The 14,559-nt window shown below is 56.8% G+C and overlaps 1 protein-coding gene across 1 annotated transcript in view; it reads right to left on the reverse strand.

The window, feature by feature from the left end:
- Positions 1 to 4,062: 4,062 nt before the first annotated feature.
- Positions 4,063 to 14,559, reverse strand: part of IFFO2 (intermediate filament family orphan 2) — a 41,369-nt gene continuing 30,872 nt past the window's right edge. The window contains exons 3-9 of the mRNA XM_004592424.2: positions 14,089 to 14,184; positions 12,853 to 12,993; positions 11,546 to 11,685; positions 7,217 to 7,337; positions 7,026 to 7,118; positions 6,104 to 6,234; positions 4,063 to 5,000 (exon numbers count right to left, since the gene is read on the reverse strand). Of these exons, the coding sequence (XP_004592481.2) occupies positions 4,895 to 5,000; positions 6,104 to 6,234; positions 7,026 to 7,118; positions 7,217 to 7,337; positions 11,546 to 11,685; positions 12,853 to 12,993; positions 14,089 to 14,184 (828 nt within the window). The 3' untranslated portion in view covers positions 4,063 to 4,894. The remainder of the gene's footprint in view (positions 5,001 to 6,103; positions 6,235 to 7,025; positions 7,119 to 7,216; positions 7,338 to 11,545; positions 11,686 to 12,852; positions 12,994 to 14,088; positions 14,185 to 14,559) is intronic.

Consider the following 14,559-nt stretch of genomic DNA (forward strand, 5'->3'; position numbering starts at 1 on the left):
TTTCAGTGCAAGGAGTTGGGAAAGACAACTATATAAGGAGATGGTCAGAGCAAGGTGGAGTCCGTGAAGATCCTGGTCAGGTGGGCTCAATCACATGGCAGTCACAGAGCCCTGAGTGTGGCCATGGACAGCAAGAAGCCCAAGCTCAGAGTCCAGGGTGGCGGCTGCTTGCTGGGCACTGTTGGGGAGGCTTGGCCTCGGAGGTCAAGAGGCCCCACCTCCAAAGCTGGCCTCACTGGGTCATGCCTCTCTCCAACCCTCTTCTCCTGTGTGGCACCAGTGAGATGCAAATGTAATGAGGGGTGTAACGTTTCCCGATGGAAACATTTTGCATTTTCATTTTGATTTTTGGAAAGATGTATTGATTTGAAAGGCTGGACCGGCTGAAGGCAGGAGCCAGGAACTTCTTCTGGGTCTCCCATCTGAGTGGCCACCATCTGCTGCCTGTAGGTGCGTTAGCAGGGCGCTGGGAGGAATACAGCAGCCAGGACTCACGTGGGATGCAGGAGTTCCAGACAGCAGCTTAACCCACTGCACTGCAAGGCCTGCTTCCAGTGTTGTTTTGTTTAAAAGGCAGACAGACAGAGCTTTTCCACCTGCTGGTTCATTCTCCAGCTAGGGTTTCGAGTGCCCCCGTGGCACCACTGCTTGTTTCTTGCCCCTCCCTCCTTCAACCCCTGTGGAAGGACACTGTGACCCTAGAAGGCCAGAGAGCACAGGATTACAATTGATAGGATAATATTTGTATGAAAACAACTGGATGGATGGATGCATTGTGCGTGACTGGTTGGATACCATTTGTAGAACAACTGAATGGCTACCTTTTGTATAACTGATTGATATCATTTGTATGAGAACAGCTGAGTGGACAGCATGTGATTAAGAACACTTGGTGGGATATACAAAACAAAAGGGTTCCAAACAAAAGTATAGACACAGTGGGTGGGTTTTGTTGATAAGCTCAATACCTCCTCCCTGATACCACTCATAAACTTCCACCTTTCAACCATCAGTCAGAGTCCACGTGTGTTACTATTGGCTCCGTGCACCAAGTCCATCGCTGCAGGACAGCGATAGACCCCCTCAATTAAAAACAAGGACCATCAATTCGAAGACATTTCACTTTATTTAAAAGAAGCCAATATACAGGATATAAAGGCATGATATTTACAACAGTACAGTAAACGGGGGTTGGGTAGCGTCAGTAGTTTTTCCCGGGAATAGAAACCCCCTCCCGCGATGTTAGAGCCAGCGGCAGGTGGGCGGGCGGGTGGACGCTCAGCAGCAGGGACTGGGGTGGGGTCCACACCAGGCAGATGTTAAAGTGTCCACAAGAGAGTCTCGCCAGGGGTGCAGGGTGGGGTGAGGGGTGCCTCTCTGCGGGCTTGGGAAGGAGGGGGCAATGCTGAGGCAGTTGCACTGGACCCAGACCCGGCTCACCCAGCCTCTGCTGCAAAGTCCCCACTTACAGACAATCTGGTTTAACCCGGCCACCCCAAACACCACCCCCCAGTCCAGGAGGGCACCTGTCACCACCAGAGGACAAGCACAGGGCTGAGGGAAGGCCCTAGACCCTTGCCCAGCCTTGGCCTGCCGGGCTGAGCCATGGGCATCTTGCTTCCCCTCCTCCCCACCCCGCCCCACTACTAACTGGCAACCTGGGACTGAGGAGTGCCTGAGGAGGTCCCCCCAGCCCCTCCACCCCTCACATCAGCCACACTCCACTGCTTCACAGCCCATCAGAATCCATCTTTTGGAGTGTGGCCTGATCCAACCTAGCTCCCCTCTGTCTCACTCCCCCAAGACACCCAAGGTGCTGTGAGGTCAGGGAAGAGGAGATGGGGCTGGAGCTGGAGGAGCAGGGGGAGAGCCACTGCCCGCCCCCTACCCTCTCTGCAATGGTGGCGCCCTGCACAATATCTTGTCCACAGGAAAGCGCTGGACAACACAACTGCGTACCCTGGATTAGAAAACCCTTCCTTTCATAAAAATAGATGAGAATCTCTTGCTTTATAAATAGATTACATGGAGTTTAAGTTACCCCTTAGACTGCCCGCCCAGTACCTTCTCCTCCCATCCCAAACCAAAGTGGCGTGACCCTCTTTCCCCCGTCAGCTGTGTGCCACCCACAGAGACCTCATGGGGAAGCTCGCCGAGACGCTTTGTAGAAGACTGAGTGTGTGGGTGTGAGTGTGTGTGTGTGTGTTTCACAACCAACCAGAGAGTTAAAGGGATACTCCCCTCCCTGCCCCTCTGGAATCCTCGGCTTCTCTAAGGCCCCCCAAAACAGGTAAGTGATAGCGGACAGCACGGGGGGTGCCCACGGGAGCATAGTCCTGAAATACCAGCATCAATATGACACTGGGCTTAGAAAGAGAAAACCAAAAATCAAGTATTTACAGCTTTACAAAGGACGGGATCTGTCCGTCCCCACAGGGCCTGGCATGGCCCCCACCAATGCCGGGCTCTTTCTTGGCAAGGTATGGGCTAGTAGCGAAGGGACAAGAAGGGCCCGCTGGCAAGGTGGGGAGGGAGGCGGCCAGGCTGAGAACCCGGAGCCAGTCCAGGAGGCAGGCGATGACCACACCCTTGTCCTTCCCACCCCCAACCCCTACACCTGCTCCAAACCCTCGTTCCCAAGGGGAGGGCAGATGTGGACAGCCTGTGGGAAGGAACTCCCTGGCCAGTGTCTCTCTCAGGCTCCTGGATGGACTTAGATCATGAGATCCCCAAAGACGAATGAATTGGGCACACCAGTGAGAGAAGGAAGGGGTTATCACCAGCTCCTACACTGCACAGGCGGCCCTGTCGCCTGCCTCTCTTCATCCAAGAACATGCCCGTCACCCTCTGGCTACCTGAGCCTTGAGCATTTGCCCAGCTCCAAGCCCCACTGTCCTCTCGGAGGAGACCCATGGGGACAGCCCTGTCTCCTACCCTCATTTAAACGGAAAAGCTTTGCAGCAGCTGAGGTCCGGGCCTGACTGGCTCTGACAACCTTTGGCTCAAATAAAAAAAAAATAAAAAAAGAAGAAAAAAAAGAGAAAAAAAAAGAATATAAACAAGAACACAGACACAGCATTCATCACACGCATGGGAGCCCTGTGCAGCCTTAGGCACACAGGGCGGTGAGAAGGAGGGGACAGGAAGGCCCCCGTCTTCCAAACCCAGGGTTGCTCCACGTACCTGCCCAAAGAGACAGTTTGGCTGCCGACAGGGGGTCCTGTGGCCAGAATGACTGACCCAGGCTCCCAGGGACAGGGGGTGCTCCCCCTCCAACAAAACCAAAGGGAAAAAACTCATAATCCATCCATCAAATTCTGACAATCATACCCCGCCCAGCACATTCTCACTCCCTATACATAGAACATTGTATTCAACGGGTTACAGGCGGCAGACACATGGGAGAGGAGAGAGGTGAGGATGCCCTGGAGAGGAAAGATGGGGAGGGGGACCCGTTCCAGATCAGGCAGTGGGGGAGTCAGTTCTGGTCTTAGTTCCTCATCACATCTAGCTCCTCTCACCTCCAGAGGGCGCTCCTGAGCCAAAGGGAACAAAAATTGGCCATCACACCCACTGCGGTGGGCACACAAAAAAGTTTAGGGCAGACAAAAGCAAAGCCTGCTGGGTTAGTCCGCAGCAGTGATTTGAGGAAGAAGGGGGATGGGGACAGTTCTCAACACAGCTCCCCTCAGCTCAGGACCACTCCAATCCTGGGAAGACCCTGGCTCAGGCGAGCTCCCCGCTGGAGGATGAAGGGCCATGCCAGGAGGTTGGAGACGGCCCTGACTCCAGCTGCTGCTTGGCCAGGGGCCCTCGCTGCCTCCCACTGCCTCATAGCTGCCACCACTGTGGCACGCACTAATCCAAACTCGGTTGTAGGAGAGAGCAGGTGCCAGGTCTGACCCCTTGCTACTTTTCTCACAGAGAAAAAAAAAAAAAAAAAAAACAGCTGCAGAATCCCCAAGTGTTGGCTGGGGAATGGGAAAAGAACATCAAGTTCATGGCAATAAAAGAGTCCCTTCCCTACCCCACCCTACCCTGCCCCACCCCCAACCCACAGAGGTCCCCAAACAAGCGGTCGGTTGAGCAGGCCTGGGTCTTGCAGGGACCTAGCCCTCTCTTCCAACCTTGGCCCCAGCCCCCTCCCCAGCCAGAACTCGCCTGGTCACCTTCTGGGTTCTGCAGGGACCCCAGGAATCCCAGGAGAGGGCCAGCCTTCCACAGTGAGATAAGGCAAGCTGCTTGTTGTGTTTGTTTTTGCATAGTAATTTGAACACAGTGAGGCCCCACCTCCCACACTGTGCCTTATCTCTCAGCTTCGCCACTAAATGTAAGAATTTGTCTTCCCTCCTTTCCTGCCACATTTCTTGCTATCCAAGAGTGAGAAAATCTAGGAGCTCCCCACCAGGGCCTGGAAGGTTGTAGGTGGACGGGGTGGGTTGTGGGGAGATGGTTATGTAGCAGGACACAGCTCAGGCTGACGGAAGGAGCAGGTGGGAGGGGGAGGGAACAGCTGAGCCCGTGACACCATGCCCGGACCCCCTCTCCCCTGCAAGCTTTGTATAAAAACCCCTGCTAGGAATAATTCTTTGGAGCTCAAAGTGGCTCAGCTTAAGGGAGAAGGCACAGTTAACACTGCATCTGGACAGAGCGTTCATCGCGTGGAGAACGATAGAAATTGACAGCACCATTCCTTGGGTGGGTGGGTGGGTGGAGCAGGGCTCCAATAGTGGTGGTGGTGGTGGGGTGGTGTGGAAGGAAGCAGCGGTCCCTCGGGGCCTCCGAGAAGGGAGGGCACGGGAAGTATGCATGGTGAGGGCCTTGTCCCCGCTCCAAGGACGGAGGGGGTAGGGCCCAATCACCAGGACCCCCGGGCCCTTGGGTCCTCGGTCATCAGCTGACCATGGGCTCCACGTCTGCCTCCCGGTCCAAGTCCTCCTGGATCTCGTCGGTGCTTCCTGAGTCACTGCTGGCTACCGAGCTGGGGGACGGGGAATTCCTGGGGAGCACAAGAAAACAGGGAATGGTCACAGAGCAGCCTGGGGCCCCGCAGGTTCAGGCTGAGCAGCCACCCTGCACTCAGTGCCTTAGAGCCTTCACACCACATCCTGCATACAAGGCTCTGGAAGCCAACGTGGCGCCCGGCCCCCCACAGCCTCAGACTCGGGCATGCTCTGGAAGCAGGGACCAGAGATCAGGCCGAGCTCTCACCCTCCGACGGCCTGGCACAGGTCTGGGTACAAGCAGGTGCTCAGAAAAGAACTCAGCGCACACTAGGTTGAGAGTCCGGCTGTACCACGGGTGTGTGGGGAGGCCATGGCAGGCAGCTAGGGCGCCACAGTGCCTGTTGCTGCAGCCAACAGCAGAGATGATACCAGAGGGTCCCTGGAGCTTGCATAAGGCCGATCAGGCGGAGCCAAGCTGCTTATCAAGCTGCTCCCGCCTCTTGCACAGAATCTCAGCAAGAAAAGGTCCCAATGGACAGGGGACACTTGGCACAATGGCCAACCTTCTCCATGCAGGAGCTCATTTTGATAGGGTTATATCTGGCCCTCGTAAGGCTCAGTGTACACAGGCAGGACTCTGTCTTGGTGTACTGTGCTCAGTGCACACCAGGCTCCCCAAGACAGACACATCCAGCCCCGGGTCAGGAAGAAAAAGGAAGACAATGGCTTCCTTGGACACACAGGGGCCTCACCAGCCAGGGTAGAAGGGGTGAGACAGAGGGAGTAAGTGCTACATGGTAGGCATTGAATGTGTATCTATCCAATCAGTAGAGGGCACACTGGTTGCTGTGGGAGCTACATGAAGCTAGATACACAAGTCATCTAGGACTCAACAGGTGTGCCACTCAATGGATGGATGGATGGATGGATGGATGGATGGATGGATGGATGTGTGGGTAGGTAGATGGGTTGGTGGATGGTTGGTTGGGTGGGTGGATAGATGGATGTTGGCTAGTTGGATGGATTGGTAGGTGGGTGGGTGGATGAGTGGATGGAGGGAGACTGATGGAAGATGGGTTAGGAAGATGAAACTCTTGCAGCCCCCCAGATTCTCTCCAACAACTCCACCGTTGGACCGCAAGGGAACACGGAGTACCTGTCGGCAGAGCCCTTGATGAGCCGGCGGCAGGTCTCCATCTGCACGTCCAGGCCCCGCTTCATGCTGCACATCTCCATGTACTCGTGCAAGTGCCGGTTCATGTCGCTCTTGGCCGTGGCCAGCTCCAGCTGGGAGGAACCGACAGAGAGTAAGGGCGAGGGCAGGCCAACTTTACTCTTCTCTGCCTCAACAGATGCCCCTCCAGAGGCCACTGCTGGACACGGGCCTCTCAGGACCCTGCCGCCTGGACATCAACCTTCCTGGGCCTCTGCTCCTCACCTGCCACCAGGGGAGTGGTTGCTTGGCAACCCCAGCAGCAGGTGCTTGGATAAGCCCCACCCTATCCCGAGAACTGGACCATGCCGCTCAGAGTCTCAAGGCGCCTTCACCCAGAGATGATTAGGAATAGCCCCAGATCCTTGGCACATCTCTGCCCCTTCTCTCTGATGAGGTGGCACTTCCTCCAGGGAAGGCACTAGGCTTTCTTCTCCAGCTTGAACTCAGCAATGACTGTTAGCAAGTGCAGGGATCCTGACACCCAAGGGAGCTGGCCAGCAGGCTGGTTCCTTCCTGGCTGAAGCCTTTGGTAAATGACTGGGACCTCTTCAAACCTCCCCCTCCACCTCTGGACTGCCCAAGGGGAAGGTAGAGATAAGCAAAAAAAGGCGTGCTTGCCAAGGGCCTTGACGTGCCTGCCACCACTGCGCGTGGCTCAGATGGCCCAGGGTAGGCAGGCAAAGGAGCCGCCACTCTCAGTGTCGGTTAGGAAACCGAGGCTCCGCACAGGATGGGGCTTGCCCATTGCCAGGCAGGGGGTTGGCAAGGCTGCCTGCCTCCCAGTCTTGGGCCAGCCCACCCTGCTCACCCCTGCACACACCCAGGGGGGCCTGGATCGCAGGGCGTTCTCCGCGGGCCTCACCTCAATCTGGCCTATAGTTTCTTGGTACTCCTTATCTCTCGTCTTGAAGAAGGATTCCGTCTCGTGAATCAAGTTGCCCAAGTTTTCCTCTTGCTATAGAAACAAGAGGACAATGTAGACTCCGCCAGGGTGGGGCGGGAGCTGAGGGGGTCCCCTGAGGCCCCCCACCTTTGAGAAGCCCCAGGGCTCACCTCCCCCTGCAGGTCGATGGAGGGATTGCAGTTGGTGAAGTCCTCCCACAGCAGTAGCGTGTCTTCATTCTCTTCCCACGTCAGGCTGTCACAGTCGTCATCAAAATCAAAGGTCTCCCGCCTGTGGGTGACACGGAGGGCGTCACTGACCCCAGGCTTGGGGCTCACACCGAGGACAGGAGCGGGTAACCACAGGGGGATGTGGGCCTTATCCAAAGAGTTCAGCGGGTTAAGCTTGTAACCGCGGCAATCCCAGGGCTCGCTGTTAATGCACCGGGAAGCAGACGGCCCAGGTGCTTGGGCCCCTGCACCCACGCGGGAGATCTGCATGCTGCCGTGGGTTTTGGCCTGGCCTCATCCTGGCTACTGCAACCAAAGGAGAGTAAAGCAGCAGATGGAGGACGCTTCTCCCTCTTTCTGTAACTCCACCTTTCAAATGAATATATATTTTTAAAATGTAGATTTTCTTTATAAATCTTTTCACATGTGCTTTTAAAAAAAGATTTATTTATTTTTATTGGAAAGGCAGATATACAGAAAGTAGGAGAGACAGAGAGGAAGATCTTCCACCTGCTGATTCACTCCCCAAGTGGCCACAATGGCCTGAGCTGAGCTGATCTGAAGCCAGGAGCCAGGAGCTTCTTCCTGGTCTCCCACGCGGGTGCAGGGTCCCAAGGTCTTGGGCCGTCCTCCACTGCTTTCCCAGGCCCCAAGCAGGGAGCTAGATGGCAAGCGGGGCCGCTGGGATTAGAACCAGCACCCATATGGGATCCTGGTGTGTGCAAGGCGAGGACTTTAGCTGCTAGGCTACCACGCTGGGTCCCTTCACATATGCTTTTAAAGACACCAGGTTTTGACTACTGGAGACTAAAGCTCCCAACTCCAGTGTTGTGATTTCTTTATTCATTGCACAGCTGGATCAAGCTCCTGCTTGGAGCGACAACAGTTCATGCTCTTGTGTCTGTAACACAAAATAGCTGGCATTACAACCCCCACATTACAGAAGAGGAAACCGTAGCTCAGCTGGAGTTACGCATGTGTCCACAGCCGTGCAGCTGGCTGATAGCACACAGTGGGACTGACAGCTTCTCCCCCCATTAAGCACCATCTGTGCTGGTTCTGGACTGGCCCCAAAGCACATTTAAACTGCAGCCAACTCTGCCTTCAAAACTTATCCCATGTGGTGAGCAGAATTCCTGCACCCATTGTACAAGTGAAGAAACGGAGGCCCAGTGGTCCTTGTAGGTGGAGCCAAGCTGGAAACTGGGGATGAACTTGAAGCCTGCAGGACTTCAGGGCCTCCCAGGGGCTGGGCCTGGGAAGAGGCAGCCAACCATCTGGTCTACCTGTGTTTCCCTGGTCGGAGCATCCTTCTGTGTTCATTCCACCCAAAACACCTACTGAGGCTGCAGGAGTTAAGTCATTTAGTCAGCAGCGCATGAGGGGTGTGCGTTCACCTCTAGCCCTCCGCCTTGCCTACACTCCTTCAACTCCTCCCTGGATGCTGCCAAGCTTCAGACATTGGACTGGGTTGCAGACAACTGGGAACGGCCAGGGAAGCTTCTGGTAAGACGCTGCCTAGAGCGCCCCCTGGAGCCAGGCCAGGCCGAGTCCCCATCCTGCGGCAGTTCCTGTGGGTGCCTGTAGGTGGCTCTGGCACTCCACAGACCAGAACTGGGGCTGGACGAGGCTGGAGGGGGACAATGGCCACAGCCCCTAGGGGTGACCCTGCTCCTTGCATTCCATACCAGATTCCTGACTTCACTTCCTTCCTAGTGGACGGACAGGGAGGATGGGGAAGATAGTAAAGGGAGGGCCTGAGGAGAGGAGCCCCACGTGCAGCAAAGCAGCAAATGGCTCCTCTTTGCCTTGGTCTAAAGCCCAAGCAATGGACTTGGGTTAACGCAAAGCAGTCCCCGGACACAGATGCATCATCCAAGGGCTTCATTTGTACTGGCCGGGGGGGTAGCTTAATGCGTGGGCCTGGGCTGGAAGCTAGCAGAGCTGTCCGGGGGACAGACCAAGGTCCCGTCAAACATGGTCATGGCAGCCCAGCCTAGACATGTAGGATGCCAAATGCAGGGAGGGGAGCAAATAATCAAAGAGTGTTATTTTCTAACTTAGGCAACTTTACAGCCAGGCAAATCCAATCAGATGCCTCCGTCCTGCCTGTCGGTATACTCAGACACCCAGGCCTGTGGCACCTGCTCTTACTGTCTCTGATCAGAATGCTGTTTCGACACGTAGGGGCCATGGCCGGTGCAGTCCATGGATTCGGCTCTCAGACCTGTCCCTTTGCAGCTCAGCCCAGCGCTGGTCAGTTTAACCAGCCTGTAGGGACTTGGCAGAGCCATGGGTGAGAGTCCCCTTGAAGAAGGTGTGAACCCAGCCAGCCTGGGGAACCCAGCCAGCCTGGGGATCCTCCCACCCACACACAATGCCACCCCTGTCTCAGGCTCAGGAGGGCAACCTTCAGAAAACCTAGACACAACCAGGGCTTATTCTCCAAAGCCCCTCTCAGCAGCAAAAGATGTGGCAGAGAGATGGCAAAAGACAAACCAACAGTCCAGGGGTCTCCTCCTTACCCCCCTGGAGGAGTCCCCTGCTAAGAACCCCATCTCAGTTCTGTTTCAAGGCAGGCCCATGGCAGCCCCTGGGCACAGAGTTTCCATCCTTACCCTGGGCCTGACCCCTGCCTCATCTTCCTCACAAGTCAGCCTGGCCTTGGAGGGCCCTGGGCAGGGACAGTGACCCTGAGGCGGCAGACGAGGGATGTCTGTCCAGGCATAAAATGGAGCCCTGGGCCAGGAGCTGGGGGCCTGGCTGCATCCCCACCCTGAGCCTTGGGAAGACCCTCAGTCAGCACGGTAGGGAGGCGTGGGGACGGCTAGGTCATCAGACCTGAGCAGAGCTGCCATCTCCACTGCCAAAAGGTACGTGGCATGGGGGCAAAGGCAGAACCCAGACACCCTGTGCCAACTCTGCCCTCACCACCACACGGGAGAATACAGCATCGAGGAGGGCAAAACACAATACTTCCCCAAGCCTCAGACTCACAACAGTGGGCAGGGGCCGGTACACTGGCTCCTTAGGGGTGGGAAAGAGCCTGCACTGGAGCGTTTGCTGACTTTGGGCAGTGACAGGTGTCAGGCTGCCAAGGAGCATCACAGAAGCCAGAGTGGGCAGCCCTGTGCATGCTTAGAGCCCAGCGCCTGCCATCCCAAGCATGCCTAGCCTTAGACTCTGCCACAATCTGGGTAGCCCTTCTCAGTGACAGCACCTAGGCCTGGGTCTCAATGTTTCAGGCAACTGGCCTCTCTGTCCAGAGGTCTCAGTGTTTCCAAGGACCAAAGCGGCAATGACCAATGCCCTACCTGGGGGAGCATCTGGGGTCAGCAAAGCGACATGTATGAGGGGTCCTCAGTCTGGGGGCTTACTGGAGGGGCACAGGAGCCATCCCTGAGCCCTGGTTGGAATCCTCGCAGCTGGCTCAGCAAGCAGACCCGTGTGGCCTGTGTGAGGCCAGCTCCACACCAGCCCACAAGGGGCTGGTATCATGGCATGTGGTTGAGCCACTACCTGCAATGCCACCACCCATATCAGAGTGCCTGCTCCACTTCCACCCCCGCTTACTGCTGACGCACCTGGGACAGCAGCAGAGTCCGGCCCAAGCGCTTAGGCCCCTGCACCTACATGGCAGCCCCAGGTAGAGCTCCCGGCTCCTGACTTTGGCCTCGCCTAGTCCCAACCGTTATGGCCACTGATTGGAAAGTTAACCAGGGATGGAAGATCTCTTTTTCTGTCTCTCCCCTTCTCTGTAACTCTGCCTTTCAGACAAATACAGAAATCTCTTAAAAGAAAAAAAAAAAAGCCCACAAATGAGGCTCTGTTTGGACCCTCCAGAGCCACCACACAGATGCTTCTGTGTAGGACCAGAGAGTGGACAGCTCAGCCCTGGAATCTGCTGGGCAGGAACTGGCGCACGCTGCAGTTCAACTCAGTACCCCTTGGCAGCTCTTACATGGCTGGGGGCTTGCTCAAAGCCAGGAAGGGACAAGGTGAACAAGAAAGAAAGTCATGCCACCCAGCCCCTGGCATCTCTGCCCAGGGTCCTCTAGAGCCTGAGGCTCCAAGCAGGCTGGAAACATAAAACCTCCCCTGTTGTCCATGTTGAAAACACCCCAATTCTCTTGTGTTGGCCCAACCAGATACATCTGTGGGCTGTGCTCAACCCAGGTTGCTACTTGGCCACATGCCCTTGGGTTACAGCCACGGGGGCACTTGCGGCTGGTTACACATGCGTCGGGCACCAGGGCAGTGGGTACTCACAGCTGGTTAAACATGCGCTTCATCTCATCCGTAATGTTCATGGAGCCAACCTCATCATCCGAGAATCGGTTCACCTCCCCATCCTGCTCCGAGATGTCCTCGTCCGAAGCCACCTTTCGCTCTTTCTTTTTGGGGACCACCTGAACCAGAACGGAAGATAGCAAAGTAAGTGGGGGGAGGGTCATGGCTAGAATGGGCATGGTGTGTGGGAGAGAGAAGGGACGGGAAAGGGAGCCCGTGTCCTGCAGGAATGGATGGAATGTGGCCAGGCCAGCGACTACTGAGAGAGGTGTGTGGGTCCTCTACAAAGCAGGCAGTGTGAGCAGGAAGCATGAGGTGGGAGACATGCAGGGTGGGGGGACACGGCCGGCCTGCACCCTTCACCTTGGTAGGCCTGATGCCTGGGCCACTCGGCTCACCCCTTCACCAGAGGGGTGGTCCCATGCAGCAAGAGCCACTGACCAGACATAGTCACCTACTGGTCTCAGAGCCAACCAGCCAGCCAGAGTAACTTTGATAAGGGCCGCCAGCCTTCTCTCATGTGCAAAGGCCAGACACAGGGCACCACTAGTGCCCGCTCCAAGCAGTGAGGGTGGCATCTGCCCTCCCATGCCCTGTCTCCTGGCAGGTGAGCAGTGAGCAGGCCGGGGATGAAGAGCCCCAGTACATCCCAATCTCACCCAACCACGCCCAGAGTCACACATAGAAAGCCACAACATGCCATCTGGCCCTTGCGCTCAAGCTCAAGCTACATCACGACACAGAACTCAGGAAGCAGCCTCTCCAGAATGGCCCAGCCCACAGTCCAGGCCCTTGCCGGCGCCACCTGCCCCTTCTCTCATGGGCATCCACACTTGCACGTCAGTTCAGGGGATTCAGCAGACCATGGCAAAACAACCAAAGGAGATGAGCTTCTCCATGACACCCTGAGGTCAGCTCCCCAAGGACTCCCTAGAGTTGGGTCAGGGTCCCCCACCGTAGGGACATCACCCAGGGCTGGCACACCAAGGAAAGGATAGTGGATGCAGTGTGGGCTGCAGCACAAGCCCTGGAGGGCAGGGAGACCTGACCTAGCCCAGCTTTGCCTCCTCCTTCGGGCATATCACATATCCTGGTCTCCATCACCTGGGCCACCAGACAGCAGAGGCAAAAGGAGCTGCAAGTCCCCCAGCTGGGATTCTAGGCTGTTCTGGGGAGGCCAGGGAGTCGGGTGGACACTACCTCTCGGGGAGGGACATGAGCAGGAAGTCAAGGGGAAGAGGGGTGGGCCAGGCAGGGAGGACGCAGGGCAGGTGGCAGCTGGTCACCTGGAAGATCTTGGACACGTCTTCCGAGTTCCGCTGCTGTGCGACATCACACAGCTTGGCCGTGATATCGATCCGGCGGCAGATGTCCATGTCCACCTTCATGGCCTTTTCTTGGATCTTTGTGTCCAGGTCTGTCATGGGCTGCAGGGAGGACAGCAGGGGTTACATGAGCGAGGGAGCAGAGCAAGCAGGAGAGGCTGGGCACAGAGGGTCGGGCTGGGGGGAGACGGGGAGGCCCTCCGGGAAGTCCAAGGGATCTGGAGCTTTTCATGGAGGTGGAGGATTGCATCGGCACTGTTCAGGGTAAGAAGGGGTGTGGGGCCTTGCGGTGACACTGTGGGAGCCCCATAGCAGCACACACAGACCAGCACACACAGTCTGGAGGCCCCGTATCAGCACACACAGACCAATGTCCGTCACCATTTGAGCAAAGAGAAAGACACACATTGCCTGCCTGGTTAAAACCACGGCTGTCTTTCCACCTGCAAGCCAGGTTTTTCTCCTGGGATCCCTCCTTGGTTGCTCGCGAGGGTCTCCTACGGCCCCGAGGCTTCTCCCAGTCACATCCGCCACAGCCCCTGAGCACCAGCCAACACCCCAATCTGTCCCTCCCTCTCCCCCACTCCCCAGGGCACGTGGCTTCTCTTCCAAGAGGTTCTCCCAAAGGGACTACCCATTGCCTAATGTAACAGGAAGCCGTAATCCCCAGTAGCGAGGAGGCTTTGCTACCCAGGGCTCCTGACCCACAGTTACTCTGGGGGCCTTTGACTGTCACAGCGACATGCACGCTCGCCTTCCCTGGTTTACAAAGCACTTCAGTGGCAGGCTGCTGGCCCTGAGGTGGGGGGCACCCAGGCCAGCACAGATCAGACAGTGCCCAGACGCCAGGCTGCCCACCACCTCCATCTCCCTCACCTCCATCACGGCCCGGCCCCTGGAAGCGAGTCGGATCCAAGTCGGAGCAAACGCATACACATCAGAGGACCCGGGCGGGCAGGATGGGTTAAGCGGGAGATTAATGCATCTCTACTCAGACCACGGGAAGCGGACGCGGGCGGGCAGGGGCAAGGAGAGGCAGGGAACGGCGCCTGGTCTCAATGCATCCGTCATCGTTGCGGTCAAACGCAGCCAGCCAGGACTCTAACTAGAAGCCAAGCTCCTCGAGTGAATGAAGCGATTGGCATGATGGGCATGGGCGAGGGGGAGGTCATGACTCCCGGGGGCGGCAGCACTTACGTCACTCATGAGCCCCTTAAACACCACCAGCTCGGCCTTGAGCCGCTCAATCTTCTCATTCATCTCCTCCTGGATGGCATCGGCCTCTTGTGCTGCCTGCGGGGATGCAGATGGGCACGCTGAGAGGACGGGCACCGGGCAGCTGGATCTAGAACTCTGGGCACTAATGTCCACACAGACTGCCTGGGCAGCTGTGAGCCAGGGAAGAGTCACCAAGGACCTTGTTCCAGCCTAGCTTCCCGCTGAACCCTACTGATGGGTGGCTTGAAACACTTTTAGAGGGGCCTGGCAGCATGGCCTAGCGGCTAAAGTCCTCACCCTGAACGTGCCAGGATCCCATATGGGTGCCGGTTCTAATCCCAGCAGTTCCACTTCCCATCCAGCTCCCTGCTTGTGGCCTGGGAAAGCAGTCAAGGATGGCCCAAAGCTTTGGGACCCTGCATCCATGTGGGAGACCTGGAGGAGGGTCCT

This window comes from Ochotona princeps, chromosome 2 (genome assembly GCF_030435755.1).
Source record: "Ochotona princeps isolate mOchPri1 chromosome 2, mOchPri1.hap1, whole genome shotgun sequence".
NCBI classification, from domain to species: domain Eukaryota; kingdom Metazoa; phylum Chordata; class Mammalia; order Lagomorpha; family Ochotonidae; genus Ochotona; species Ochotona princeps.